General features: G+C 41.7%; 1 protein-coding gene across 1 annotated transcript in view; it reads left to right on the top strand.

Moving 5' to 3' along the window:
* Positions 1 to 15,952, top strand: part of ERC2 (ELKS/RAB6-interacting/CAST family member 2) — a 501,410-nt gene that overhangs the window by 285,380 nt on the left and 200,078 nt on the right. The window contains exons 13-14 of the mRNA XM_066612969.1: positions 2,771 to 2,800; positions 3,506 to 3,699. Coding sequence (XP_066469066.1) covers positions 2,771 to 2,800; positions 3,506 to 3,699 — 224 coding nt within the window. The remainder of the gene's footprint in view (positions 1 to 2,770; positions 2,801 to 3,505; positions 3,700 to 15,952) is intronic.

Genomic DNA, 15,952 nt, shown 5'->3' with positions numbered 1-15,952 from the left:
GTGTTTTGAGGTACTGCAAGACTGAAGTGGTGAGTGTGTTTAACAAGCCAGCTTTCACAAGCAAGCTTTCACTGGTCAGAGCAATTGCAAACACAAGGCCTAGGAAAATAGGGAGGTCCAAGCTTGCCAGCGTCTGACCAAGAGCGTCTCTGCTGTGAGCATGAAAGCTTAGGCTGGCTGAACATAGTCAGTGAACCACCTTGTTTTTAAAAACAAACTGTAATGGACAGGAGAAAACCAATGTGAAAAAGGTAAGATTTGGGGATATCTTAGACAACATTTTGGGATGACTAAAAGTTCCCTTTTCTCACTAAACATGTTTTCTCGTGAAAATTGGTAATACTGTTAGTCTGCTCCCTAGCTTGGTGGAGACCACGTATGTGTACTTTAGCTGAATGGCCTTAACATTATGGCAAATCTCAGCTGATACTGTTGAATATAATTGTGTACTATTTTGGAAGTTTGAGCAGGAAAAGTGGCTATTTCTTAGCTAAAGAACTGAGTTTGTTCAGTACAGTATTGTCCATCTAAATTGTTTTCTTCTACAAAAAGAACAATAATCACCATATAAAATGCATCATATACTATTTTTATCAGTCTCTTATATTTATTTATTTATTTATTTCCTTCCAAAGAAAATGATGTGTATCATCATTACTTGGCATTGATCCTCAACTTCTTCAGTGTAAGATGTGAAATATGAGAACTCTAGCTTTCTTAACAAAAATTGTGTGCCAGCAAAGCAGTATACAATAATGCTTATCTAGAAGCTTATCTAGAAAAATAGCCAGAAGATCCTGATAGGCCAGCGGTTTTCAAACTCTTGGAGAGTTTGAGCCGCTCTAAGTCCTTGCAGGGGCGGGGGGGAGGAAGTGACGCAATTCCCAGGATTGCGTTGCTTAGGAGACTGCAGGGGTGTGACTGGACTTACCAAAGCCTCCTGCAGCGTCCCAGGGTGCGGGGAGCCCTGCGCGACCTTCTGCAGGACTCCTCGAAGCTTAAGAAGTGAAAGTGGAGCGATCGCTCTCCACTTCCGGTTTTGCGGAACCAGGGCACAGTCGCTCCACTTTCACTTTTGAAGCTTCGGGGAACCCTGCAGAAGTTCACGCAGGGCTCCCTGCACCCCCGGGAGGCTGCAAAGGAGGATCTGGCAAGTCCAGCCAAGCCCCTGAAGCCCCCTGAGTGATGCGATCCTGGGGATCACGTTGCTGCCTCACCACCTCCTCGCTGCCCCGCCCCTTAAGGGGTGAGAGGCCAGGGCCCTCAGGCTGGGGCATCACAGCGCCTCATTTTGAAAAATACTGTGATAGGCTATATGAGTTCATTGCCGAAGTCTTGACCCTTCATTCTGCTATCTTTGATGGAATTATTGCATAACTCCATGATGTTAAGGACATATCTGCACTGAATTTTTAGACTTATGCCTGTTTAAATATCATGACTTTCTTCAAAGAATCCTGCAATTTGTTGTTTGGTAAAAGGGCTGAAAGGTTTAAATTTGTAGTCCTTGTGGTTGTGCATGGACAGGGGTGTTTGTGTAGATAATGGGGTTTTTCTATGGTTGGTTATGGGAAGAAAACAAGTCCCCTTTTAACCCATGACAAATCATGGAGTCCCTCATGCATACATAGAACTTGACATTGTAGGATTTTGGTAGGAACTTGAGAGTTGTGCACACCACTGTAGCGCACTAGGTTTTCTAAGGCCCTCTCACTGTCCGCTTTCTCTCAGTCGCTATGAAATCTTGATGGACCTTTGGAGCAGCTTCTGATGTAACAGTAAATTGTGCAAACCACAATGAACATTAAAAGAAAAATACTTGAGGGTGTTTGGATCCTCATTCACACACCATTGAAGTAACTTTTCCCATTTATTTAACAGAGCTGAACTGAGTTTTATGGACACTGTCACATACTAGCTGGCACCTTGTGCAACTCTCACCAAAATGAATGGTAGTTGCACACTGGGAACCAGGTAGATTGTGCCTTTTGGGTATAATGATTGTTTTACTTGTGGAGAAAATACTGCCCTCATAGGGCTGATGAAGGCGTGATGAATTTCCTGTATGAAAAGCACTTCCATGTAGAAAAGAGGCTATAAACAGCTTGCTCATGATCAACTGACAACTTTGTTTCCCTTCGATTTGTGTTGCACAAGTGAGTTGGATACATTTTTTTAATGGAACTGCTGTCCATGTAGAAAATTCATCATATATGAAATTATCCTTTATTTTTATTTTTTTTTTTAGAATAAGGAATCCACTTACTCTGAAAATGGAACTATTTTCTCTGTTATCCTCATGCTTAAATGATATGTTACATGCAGAAAACTACACCCTTTAGTTCATTTTCTTTACTTAATGATTTTTTGCACATTTCTCCATGATAAAAAATGTTTCACTTAAACTCCTGGTTTATTGAAAAAAAAAGAAAAAAAAATATTAAATCATTGCAAAGAATAACAACCTTCTAGGAGTAGATGTTAATGTCGCCTTTCAATCTAAACATGCATGTTTCATTTTAACCTACAATTGTTTCATTACTTGCTTGTTTATTCCCTGAAATTAAAATAAAATAGCTATATTAGTATAAAAATTAAGCCAGCATCTGTTCTGCATTGTTAGATAGCGGAAGGACATGCAGTTCTTCTGAGTGTCCTTAATCTTTTAAAATGTATTTGTGTACATTTAAAAAGTGTTCTCTCTGAATTATGTGTGTTTAATGTGCACTGCGGTTAAACTACTTGTTTTCTCCCTGCCTGCTCTTTGAAGATGCCAATTAGGAATAATGGGAAACAAGGGGTAGGCTAAGCATTGCAGTGCATTCTTGTTTACATCTGTGTGTGATTACTTCAGTCTAATGTTTTAAACACTTTGGCCCATTCATGCTCTCATTGACGTTAATGGGGCTTTGCCATTAGCTTTAATGGGAGCAGGACTGGGTTTTGCACTTTTGTTTTTTGTTGTGTTCATTGCATTCTTCCTTGTTTGTGAAATGACCACCCACCCATGCATGTGTTTGCCAGGTATATTTATTTGTGCTGTTCCACCAAGGGGCTTGTTTCTTCTTATGTTTCAGGTTGGCAGTATGAAATATAAAGGCAAAGAAAAGGATTTTGGGTAAACTGTCAGTTAAAATCATTCTCATCTTTCTTAAAATAAATAAATACTGTAAATAGTTTGCATTAAATTGTTCAGCGCAGTTATTAAATGAAACTGTATTATATGTTAGCTTGCATAAGCTCAGTACCACTTTTCTGGATAATTGTAAGAACCTTGCACTTGGAAAATGTAGCATTTTCTGTTCTAAAGCAGGGAACTGTGGTTTTCTTCCCAAATAGTCTTGGAAAGATATATTTTTTGCAATGCACTATTAAAGAAATCGGAAAAAAAATTCCCAACTAACAGGATACCCATAAATCCTTTCACCATATGGAGCCTGGGACTACAAAATAGTATAGTCAAGCTATCTGAAATGCTGGTGATCTAAAAAAAAAAATTTAACAGGCTCATGAAGCTGAGGAGGAAGCACGGATGAATCCCGAATTTGCAGACAGGATGAAACAGCTTGACAAAGAGGCTGCCTACTACAGAGATGAATGTGGTAAAGCTCAAGCTGAAGTTGATCGACTTCTAGAAATCCTCAAGGAAGTGGAGAATGAAAAGAATGACAAAGATAAGAAAATTGCTGAACTAGAAAGGTAAATTTCTCATAGTTTGTTTTTTTTGCAATCACCGCCTAAGTGAAGGTAGCACGAGGTATCATAGATGTTCGTAAGAGAGCAAAATTACAACTGAATATTCATAGTGGTATATTGGAGAAATATCTGTACAACTGCTAGTTTAGAAGTATTTTTTTAAGGGCAGGGATGGATTTAGGAGGGTTAACCAATGTTCTGTTTCCTCTGGAAAAGTATGATTTCTTTAGAGTTGTGTAGAAGGAGAGAGAATAAATGCATAATACAAAGAATGCATAATGCATAGTAGAAACTGAGAAGGGGCTGAAATAATTATATCCGGCTGCAAATTTGTTGAAAGAGGTTACGATTATGTGTCAACAATATGATGCAATCTTAGACCAATGCTATCATAGCCTGTATCCACAGAAGCTTTGTATCCAAATCTTGGAATAATCATCACTGTACTCAAATGGCAAGACTTCATTTGGAAATATCTGGTATGGGATGTTACAAAGGAAGAATTTTTAGCAAAAAGGAAAAGATTCAGTTAAAAATGTTGATTATTATAAAGGAAACTTATTTTTGTTCATTTAGATATATGAACTACCCTATGTAGCTCATAGCTGGTGACAGCAATTTTACAAAAAACATGCAATTCTGTTCCTGAATGCCTTGCGGTCTAGGCAGTGTAAGTAATTAATAGTCTTGGTAAATACGAGTCACAGAATCAAAGTGAATGATTAAAAATCACATATTGCAGAGAAAGTGATCAAGATCTTCCATCTCTATGTCCTCTAATCTGATTTCCTCCAGGTTTTCAAGTTCCCTCCCAGTTTAAAAACAAACGATGGCAAAGAACAGTAACAAAATTACAGACATTCCCAAACAGCTCTGTAGAGTACCAATATTTTGCTGAGTCCTTGGCTGGGTGCTGTTAGGAAGGGGGGCTGAGTTCCATCTGGAAAAGTGTTTTGCCCTTCAACTCATACTCTCAAATAAAATCCATGCGAGACTCCTGACCCAACAAGCATCTCCAGTTGTTGCGAGGTGGTCCCAGTGCCCATGTGCATCAGCAGCTTGTCAAATGTCTGTGTATCCCAGAGAAGGTAATGAACAGATTAACTGTGTGCTTGGAGGTACTCAGGTGTCCACCTGTGAACGGATTTGCCTGCCCACCTGCAGCTGCACATGTCACAGCAGCCAATAACTTGGTTAAATAATAAAAAAAAAGAGTTGCACATCTTTGTTTCTTATCTCTCTGTAATAAGAGATGCATGTAGAAATAAAAAGATGGGCAGCACAATCCTAACTTGCGGTGGAACAGGCAGGCCAGAGGGCTTGCGCTGTATCCAGTGCAAGTTTTGGGCTGTCTTGACTGTATAGCTGGTCAGTCTGGCAAGCCAAAGTAGCAGAAAGAGAATGCGATGGAGAGGAAGAAGATATAACTTGGGAGGGGGAGAGAGAAGCCATGCACACAGCAAGAGGTAAAAGAAGCAAAGCTGCTGGAAGGGTGGCAAGAAAGAGAAGCTACTAAGAGGAGAAGCGGAGAATATTAAGGGCCCAACTAAACTCCCAATTAATGCAACTGCCCCAACGAAGCATGTTTTGTATCCTATGATGGGGAGCAGTTGCAGAGGTTTCTTTGTGGTAAGGGAACTTTCATTTCCTTACCCTGGGCCGAGCCTCTTTCACTGCCTGAATGGGTCTTGTCAGATATGCACTAGTCATTTTGCTGGCTCAGAACAAAGGAGATGGAAGAGGAGAGGGATTGAGGATAGGATCTTATGATATTTTGGTGCCAAGTTCTATCCCTCCTTCCCTGTTCTGCCTCCCATCCACACCCTCCCTGCCCTTCCCTTTCCCAGCCCATTCCTCCCACTATCCTTGCCCCATCCTTGCTGGGGATAAGAATAGGCCCTCAGTTTGGCTGTACTTGTCCTAAGAGGCGACTAAACAGTCACTGGGTAGATGGGACTCCTTAGCCTGGCAAGGCAGCTCATCTGAGAGAAGGAAAACTCTGATCCCAAACCTCCACTGCCTTGTGGCTACATCCAGTTATGGAAAAGGCTTCAGGAGTCAACCTCGAGACAAAATCCGTAGCCGGAGTCCCTGAGGCAGTTCATGGCTGGACACAGTCACGTTCTGGCAACTCCTGCGACACCGCTGGAACCAACCGTATTGGCTTCTGCCTTTCCATTGGACCATTCCAGCGATGTGGAGAGGGGGGATTTGCTGCATGGGTAACAGCCTATCCTCCATACCTACTTTACCCAGGCTTCGCACTCTGGAGAGGACACTCTGTTCCAGAACCACCATTCAGAGCGTGACACCATATTCTTCCGAGACTGAAGGATGCCAGCTAACCTTGCCCCATGCAACTTCTCTGTGTTCCCAGGGGTAGCCAGTAGCAGCAGTGGGTTACCAACAGTGCTGCCATTGCAATAGCAGTTCCAAAATGGCCACCTGCGGCATCCTGTGCATGCCATCGTTTGGACATTACTATAGCAGAACAGAGGCTCTGCTGTCATAACTCTTAGTTTGGATTGAGCTGTACATGGTGCTGGATTTGCTAAAGGAGGAGAAAGGGAAGAAGCCATGAGGCAGGGATGTCGAGGGGGATCCCCGTGGCCTGGAGCAACCTGGTGCACACCCTGGAGAAGCCGAGTAGGGCCAGAGCTAAGAGCATCTCTGGACAAGGAAGAAGTATGCCTTCGCTTGCTTATCCTTGAACGCTGCTTCTTTCCATTTGTGGCTGCAGTGAAAACCGAATGGTTAAACAAATCTTGCAGGGCAGATGAGGGCGGAGGTCAGGAATACAGGAAGCAAGTCATAGGAAGGAAGAATAAAGGGGTTTAGCATTCTTTATTTTAGCTGTAAGAAAGAAAGATAAAAGATGAAGTATGCTTGTTTGAAAACATGTTAAAACATATTAGAAAGAAGAGGAAGATAACTTCCTGCATGAGCTGTTCAACACTCAGTGAAATGGGAAGGTTGGCCAGAGAATGGGGCTTTGTGCTGAAATTGTATGATGTATAAGTGGTTGCTGAAATGACCTGTGCAGTCTCAGGATTCATAATTCTAGGTATCCAAAAATTTCATCCCTGAGTAGTACTCTGAAACGTTTTTGGCAGCTTGCTTCTGAAAGCCTTTGATAGGATTTTGATTGTGCAAAGTTCCAAGCTACCCTAAACTGTTTTTGCAACAGTGTGGCATGTGTTGGACTCAGAACTTTCTTATGTGCCCAAGGTTCTAGTCTTTTGTACAAACAAGGTCTCTTATGTCATATTTGTGGTTTTGTTTTGTTTGTGTTCTATTTATCTATGTTCTATTATGGTTTTGCTATTCTGCATAGAAAACACAAAGGTTTTATTCAGAGAGAGAGAGAGAGAGAGAGAGAGAGAGAGAGAGAGAGAGAGAAAATTTTATATTAGTCTGTCAAGGGGATCTATCTGTTCTGTATATTGTACAACTTTTTCTTAAGTCCCATTAACTTGATGGGAGACCGCCTGGGAATACTGGGTGCTGTAGGCTTATACCATAGTCTTTCGAGACTGAAGGTTGCCAACCACCATTAACTTGTGAAGTTGCTGAAATCAATAACCCAGCGTGAATGAAATGGGAATTAGAAATGTTTCTGAATTAAGAAAAAAAAGAGACTTGTCACTGTTGCACTGTTAAAGAGGGGAAATCATTCTTGTAAAGCTCATTTTTCTCATTAGGTCTAGAGAGAGAAAAATGTTATCCCATTACAGCATCTTTGCAGGGTCTTTTGGCCTTCCTTCAAAGAAGCTGTACTGGCCACTCCTGGTACAATAACAATATCTGACACAGAGAAAGAGAGTCCATAGATCTGGAGCTCACAGGTCTTCTCTCCATAAATTATACCAGTACTGTATATCTCATGGTGCATTTTCTTGGGTATAATGTGAAATACAGTAGTGGTCAGTGGACAGGCCCATTCTGATGTTCTGATAGTTACGCTTATGCAGTTTACTCTTCAATATTTTTTGCAAAACAAGACTGGAAATGAAACCTCATAAAAACCACATTGTGTCTGTGTAGTCTGGAACATAGGAAGCTGTCATGTACTAAGTCAGACCAATCGGTCCACCTAATGCAATATTGTTTATACAGACTGATAGTGGCTGTCTGAGGTTTCACACGGACATTTCTCTCTGCCCTATCTGGAACTTTACCTGGGACATTAGGCAGTCAGAGCAGTTGCTCTTCAGCTGAGCTATGGTTCCTCCTTGGTTCACATCTGCATCCATGAGATGAAAAATGGATAATTACTGAACTGAATGATTCAAATTACTGCCTTTACAGTATGCACCCAATATGGTATCTTGTCCGTATGTTTATCTGAACTCCTTGATCTGTTACCAAACATTCTTCAATAATCAATTTCCATTAACAGTTTTTCTTCTCAATAATGGAAGGTTAAAATGTGCTCCATGGGTCCATTTTGTATGGTCACCTTTTGCACAAGAAATGTAATTTTTTTTCCATATTTTCTGTCCCTAGTTCTCACATTTTCCTTTAATCTTTTTAATCCCATAAAAGTCCAGGTACAATGTTTGGAAAATGCATTTTGGTTGGAAATATCACACCTATTGAATATGTTAATTTTCATTATCTTTGACCTGAAAAGCAGAATAAAGATGCTTCTTAGACAAAAGTTTGGAGAGGCTGCAGCTCAGTAATATAACACATTGTCTGCAGAAGGTCTCAGGTTCAATCCCTGGCATCTTCAGAAAGGGCTAGAAAAGACTCCTGCCTGAAATCTTGGAGACCTGCTATCCGTCTGTTTTGGTAGCTAGACCAATAAAGGCCATCCCCCCCCCCCGTGTTCAGATATGTCTTCCAAATATGGCAGCCAACCATGTAGCTAAAGCTATACTTGGGCGTCCCCCCCAATGATTTAATGCTGGAAATTCCTTGAAGGTTGGCATCCCCACTTCCGAAGTGGTTTACAACAGTCCAGTACAGTGCTGGTGGCAGGACCTGAACATGAATGAAAATGAAACTCAGGCCCTGCTATCTGGCTTACAGACAAAACACACAAGGGAAGAGCAGTGAGGTGAAAGGTAGAAAAAAGAACAAAAAGCTTGAGAATTCCAAAATGAAATAATTAGTAGTAAACAGATAATTGGGATACTTTTGGGTTATTATTGTGTTCCTGCCTGCATATAAGTGATTCAGTAATCGCTTCTGTAACTAGTAATCCTTAATGCTTTGGCAGCAGTGGCGTCACTAGGGTTCGCGTCACCTGGTGCGGGAGGCCAGCGCGTCACCCCCATGCAGTGGGCGGGGCAACACTCCAGGTGGTGGGTGTGGTGATCTGCCATCGCCCCACCCCCAATGATTTTTTGGCTGTACCTTTTGACAGAATAAAGATATTTCAGTGCAGTTTGTTTCACTGCATTCTGCATGAAATTACACATTGATTGATATATAACATGATGGTATTATTTTTAAAAACTGTGATTTTAATGATTTTGGTCACTAGTGGTGTAACCTCCCCCCAGGGTGTCAACTTACTAACACCTTATTGGAGCAGTTCTCAAACTTTTAGCACTGGGACCCACTTTTTAGAATGACAATCTGTCCAGGACCCATCATAAAGCAAATTAAAATAAATAATTATAAAAAATTAAATTAAAGTAAAACAAATAATTAAATAAGGGGAAGCTAGCCCTGTTCCACCAAATGAATTTTCTCTGTAGCCTGCCTGCAATAACATCCCCCCCCCAAAAGAATCTGTAAGATTTTCACCCCCACCAAAAAAAAGAATCAGTAAGATTTTCACCCCCGCAAAAAACAAATCCGTAAGATTTTCACCCCCACCAAAAAAAAGAATAGTAAGATTTTCACCCCTACCAGTTTCACCCCTACCAAATTTTCACCCAGTTCAATTTTTCTTATATTTCAAGCATATCACTATCAGGACCCACCTGGCTTTACAAGTCTGAGAACCCAATCCTATGCCTGTCTACTCAGAAGTAAGTCCCATTATAGTGCATATTCAATTGTGCAAATGCTGCTCTGTGATATACCTTACAACAACATCCAGTGTTCAATTTCAGTCAAAGGAGGAGACTGCAATCCCACACACCCTTACTAGGGAGTAAGTTCAGTTGAATACATTGAGGTTAACGCCTAAGTAAGCATGCACAGAATTGCATTGTAACCCTTGTGGTACTGCCCTGACACTGATCCTACTGGGATGCAATATTACAGAGAGCCATGCATTTCCAGGCTTCCCCCTTCTCCAGCCTCTGACTCTCTTGCAACTCTATCTACAGATATTCTCCCCTGTTGTTTCTTTGTTCTGGGCTGTCTGGGGTGGAAAAGAGCAGTGGGGGGGGGGGGAGAGGAAGTTTTAAAATGTAGAAAATGCTGGCGAAGGCAATAATAAAGGCTGAGGGAGGAACGGAAAGGGGAGAAGCCCAAGGATGAGGTAAATATAACATAACATAAGAACGGCCCCACTGGATCAGGCCATAGGCCCATCTAGTCCAGCTTCCTGTATCTCACAGCGGCCCACCAAATGCCCAGGGAGCACACCAGACAATAAGAGACCTCATCCTGGTGCCCTCCCTTGCATCTGGCATTCTGACATAGCCCATTTCTAAAATCAGGAGGTTGCACATACACATCATGGCTTGTACCCCATAATGGATTTTTCCTCCAGAAACTTGTCCAATCCCCTTTTAAATGCGTCCAGGCCAGACGCCATCACCACATCCTGTGGCAAGGAGTTCCAAAGACCAACCACATACTGAGTAAAGAAATATTTTCTTTTGTCTGTTCTAACTCTCCCAACACTCAATTTTAGTGGATGTCCCCTGGTTCTGGTGTTATGTGAGAGTGTAAAGAGCATCTATCGATCCACTCTGTCCATCCCCTGCATAATTTTGTATGTCTCAATCATGTCCCCCCTCAGTCGTCTCTTTTCTAGGCTGAAGAGGCCCAAACGCTGTAGCCTTTCCTCATAAGGAAGGTGCCCCAGCCCAGTAATCATCTTAGTTGCTCTCTTTTGCACCTTTTCCATTTCCACTTTGTCTTTTTTGAGATGCGGCGACTAGAACTGGACGCAATACTCCAGGTGTGGCTTTACCATCAATTTGTACAACGGCATTATAATATTAGCCGTTTTGTTCTCAATACCTTTTCTAAGGATCCCAGGCATAGAATTGACCTTCTTCACTGCCTCCGCGCATTGAGTCGACACATTCATCGACCTGTCCACCACCACCCCAAGATCTCTTTCCTGATCTGTCACAGACAGCTCAGAACCCATTAGCCTATATGTGAAGTTTTGATTTTTTGTCCCAATGTGCATGACTTTACACTTACTGACATGGAAATGCATCTGCCATTTTGCTGCCCATTTTCCAGTCTGGAGAGATCCTTCTGGAGCTCCTCACAATCACTTCTGGTCTTCATCACTCGGAAAAGTTTGGTGTCGTCCGCAAACTTTGCAACCTCACTGCTCAGTCCTGTCTCCACGTCGTTTATGAAGAGGTTGAAAAGCACCAGTCCCAGGACAGATCCTTGGGGCACACTGCTTTTCACCTCTCTCCATTGTGAAAATTGCCCATTGTCACCCACTCTCTGTTTCCTGGTCTTCAACCAGTTCTCAGTCAATGAGAGGACCTGCCCTCTAATTCCCTGACTGAGGAGTTTTTTTAGTAGCCTTTGGTGAGGGACCGTGTTGAACGCCTTCTGAACGTCCAGATATGTAATGTCTACAGGTTCTACAGTCCTAAGATAGGCCTGGGCTGTTAGTTTACCTTTAACATGGTGTTCTTCCAGGCTGAAAGTAGGGTACAACATCACAGTGGCCTTTGTTCATTAGGCAGATGGCAGTGGTCAAATTATCACAAGATATTTTGACAAACAAAATAATTTCCTACCATGCCTTTGTTATTTTGTGAACCTTCTCAGTTTTACATGTTGAATTTTGTTTTTCTTAATTTGGGGATACTATATGCTCTTTTGCTATGTGACTCCTGCACAAGACAACTATTTAGTTAGATTTTTAAAAGGGGAATGTTCAGCAGCATGGCTATTCTCTACCCCTTCCCAATAAGGCTATATTCCTTGATCAATGATTGTCTTCTGTTAAGTGTACTATTGTCTTCTGTGGAATACCATTCTGTGGGTCCCCTTGCAGCCTAGGTATATTTTGAAATAGCAAAAATGTGCTTGTAGCATACTTTCAGCAGTGACCCAAACAGATTTTAGTGGGATGTGACAGATAGGTAGCACTTTCTGGAATAGGGTCCTGGTTTTCTTTTTCATATCCTCTGGTTTGGGTGAAAAATTAGCACACTAGGACATGTTGTGCCTTGACTGAAGATACTTTTAAAATTGCTCATTTACAGTGCAGTCTGTACAAAGAGCATTCTATACAAAGAGCATAATCAAATACAGAGAGACACAGTATATGAAAGGAGCTTATGCTTTTCTTCATGCATATGAATGTGATTTCCTGCATGAGATTTTTTGTATGTGTGTGTGATATATGTGAACTTTCCAAGCCATTCAGAGCACAGAGCCATTTTAACAATTTACTATCCACAGACTACAAAGCAAAGGCAGGAATTCTAATGAGTGGATATTTTAGATACCATATTTCTGTTTCACTTGCATGAGAAATGAATCTCAGATGTATACAGAGTAGGGCAAATAGGGTGACATATTTCTATGATGAGGTGCTGAACTGTACCTCTCAGTAGCTTGGCATCACTGGTCAGTGAGTCAACTCTTAAGACCTTCATTCAAAATTTTTCACTGATATGATCTGGAAACATGATGCCTTACCTGTGAAGAATACTTTTTAACCTCCTCAAACAATTTCAACAGCATTACCTTCCAGGATTCCCAAGCCTGCCCTTGAAGAAAGCAGAAGAGGTGTTTACCCTAAGGCAGTGATTTCCAGCTTGGGGTATGTGTACTCCCAGGGGTATTTGCCAGGACCTTTAGGGGTACTTGAAAAAAGAAGTGAGTAATGGCAGAAAAAGGCAGGTCTGTATTAGAATGCCTTACAGGCCTGGGAAGGCAGGAAAGAAGGCAGCTAGCTGGCTGTGTAACGCCACAACTGCTACTTTCTGGTCATCAATTTGTGTATGTTCAGATATGGACCATTAGTTGAAAACATAAATTTGAAATAGCAGCAGCAGCAACAACAACAACAACAACAACAACAACAACAACAACAACAACAACAACAACAACAACAACAACAACAACAACAACAACAACAACAACAACAACAACAACAGGTATTTATATACCGCCTTTCTTGGTCTTTATTCAAGACTTTATTCAAGGCGGTTTACATAGGCAGGCTTTTATTTAAATCCCTTATTGAATAGGGATTTTTACAATTTCAAATAAGGTTCTTTCTTTCAAGAACCACTACATTCAAGGTGTTTCATTCCGATCTGGCTTCACATTCTGGCCTCCATCCTCCCACGCTCAGAGCAGATGGAATAGCTTGGCTTCAGCTTGTCAGCTGCTTCAAGGTCGCACGGTGCCGGTGGCCTCGAACTGGCGACCTTGTGGATGTTATCTTCAGGCAGACGGAGGCTCTACCCTCTAGACCAAACCTCCAGACTATACTGATTACAAACATTTTGCTAATATGAGGGGCACAGTTTTTGGAAATGGGCTGCTAAGGGGTACGCAGATGAAAAAAACATTGGGAACCACTGCCTTAAGTCATAGACTAGAGTTTCATCTATTGTTTGCTGTGAGAATGCTTACAAAGGAGTAAAGAGAGCTCAGCATTAGGTCCTTTCCCATCTGTAGTGGTCTTTGTCTCATGAGGCACTGGCTCTTTGTGACAGTTGTTTGCATACTAATTCTTGTACCAGTTGATGATTAAACTCCAGCTTCAACATCCTCAGTTATCTTTTGGTGTGAAGCATCATACACTTTGCCTGGTTGAATTTCCTCCTCTCTAGTTGGCTGTTTTAAAAGCAGCCACAATGGCCCAAAGATCACCTCTACCCTGACTTTATTTAGGGGTATTGAACATCCTGAACTTCTGTCAGTTGCTGCCTTTTGGTTACAATGTCTCTCTGGAGCTACTTCTCTAGGTCACCAAACTCACGACCACTGTGCATGGAAAAAGCGGTTCTCATTTGAACTCGCTCTTACTGTTCCATCGCACTGCTTGGAAGAAGCCCACCTGATTGCTCTAATGTGACACTCTAGGCAGTCTGTAGCCCATTGTCCCAGCAGACTTTGTGCCTACATTTCCGAGTAGCCGCGACTGCCTAGAGCACAGGTGTCAAACTTGTTTCATACAGAGGGCCGGTTAGCATTCATGCTGCCTGCTGAGGGCCAGAAGTGACCATTAAGCAGAAAGTGACATCATTAAGCATATGATGGCCAGAAGTAAGCATTTGTTCTCACATAGAATTCATCAGCTGCAAATAATAGAAGAGAAAATGTAAAGCTTCTACATATTTTCAAGATAAGAGAGAGTTCATTTATCATTCTGAGAGACCCCAGTTATAATGAGAGCCAGATAAATTACTTCCGGGGGCAGAATTCAGCCTACAGGCCTTATGTTCGTCACCCCTGGCCTATAGTGTTGCATTGCAGCATCGTGTGGGCTTCTTCCAAGCAGCGTGGTGGAACAGTAAGCACTGCTAACACTGGGGAGGAATGCAGCACTGAGCTGGATCCAGCCCACGGGCTGTGGTTTGGCGAGCACTGCTCTAGAGCATTCTGGATGAGATAGCGATTGCTTGACAATTGAGTCCAGAAGTGAAAGAACACTGTTGACCTGTGCAATTCCCTTCACATGTACTTTAACGTATCTTGAATTTTTAAAGTGCTGTTCTGGGCTAAAGACTGCACACTTAACACTTTCTAATTATGCACTTCCACCAAGACTAGCTGAAGTGTTGCACAAGAGTAGAATGAAAAGGCTGGAGCATTTGTCATTTTATTCACTGAAATGGCTCCAGCTGGCCTTAAATTGTCGTGAAGACAGAAAGCAGCTAGCTTGCAACCACATGAATGGAAGATTAATAACAACATGGGAAGGGTAAAGAGACACCATGAGTGGACCCCTTTTGAAAGATCCATTTCTTTTTAATGAGTCTCAGTTAGAACATTTGAAGTAGGGGCACAGTTACTAATCACTGTGAATGACCTCAGTTCTTTTACACACAGCTGTGAATGGCTGTAAGGAGACTTATGTCAGAAATTTCCTTTTGTTGTCAAAGAAAGGTGCTGCTTACGGCCAGGCTCAGAAACGTTTGGCTCCAAAGGGGAGCTGAAACTGAAGCCCCTATTGCCCTAATCTTATTTGCTCATAATGAGAAGGAAAGATAAAGAGAAGATTTATGAAGCTGACTTCACCACCTTTCTCATCTTTCTTTGTATGCAAGTGTCCTGCTGGGATCCCTCCCTCACAGAAACTGCTTTAAGAAAGAAAACATCTCTCCAGCAACCATGTGTGCCCACGTGCAATTGTATGCTTGTGCATACTTTCTTCCTCTAATTTTCATGTGGCCAAGCTGCTAGTATCTTGTAAACGAAAAGTTCTGTACATCTGATACAATAATCTTTTCCTGCTTTTTAGTTTAGTTGTTTTTTCAAAGTGTAAATAAATCAGAGAGGTTTAGCAAGAAACATACTTCACTTCTATGTATTAACTAACCTGAAACAGAGTCAGGAGGCTGAACCTGAAATACGTACCCAATCAACAGGCAAGAAAATGGTCACCAGAATTTGTGTTTCAAGGGTTGTATGGAATCAGGTATTTACAAGAAGGGGGGAAGGACTATGTTTCTCTAAAGCAGAATACCCTGTGAACGTAAATTGCTCTCAAAATACTTCAGTGTGGATTTTAGTTTACAATTTCATTGCATGGGTACATTTTTACACTTTCATGGTTTCAATATGTGCCCTTCACAACCATGTTTTAGTAAGTGTGATGGGGGGGCCGACTTCAACTAAAATGCCTGTGAGATGAGAATAAAGATGAGAGAGATGAGGAAAAAAAGAAACCAACTTATCCAAAGTTGTGAAGCTATTTGAGAGGTTTTTTACATTTTCTTTTAAACACCTTTTGCAAAATGGTGCCGGAATGTGCACCTGTGATGACTCTGGGGTCTATTTTAGTTTGGCATTTGATGTGTGTGCATGCGCATGGGTGTGTGTGCGTTTTGGCTAATTGAAAGGACTTGTTATTATGCTTTTTTGGTACAAAATAAGATTTATCAAGCATCTGGATATTCTCAGTGAT

This window comes from Tiliqua scincoides, chromosome 2 (assembly GCF_035046505.1).
Source record: "Tiliqua scincoides isolate rTilSci1 chromosome 2, rTilSci1.hap2, whole genome shotgun sequence".
Classification (NCBI taxonomy): Eukaryota; Metazoa; Chordata; class Lepidosauria; order Squamata; family Scincidae; genus Tiliqua; species Tiliqua scincoides.
Note: the sequence above shows the minus strand (reverse complement) of the source record. Positions and strands in the feature narration are given on the sequence as shown.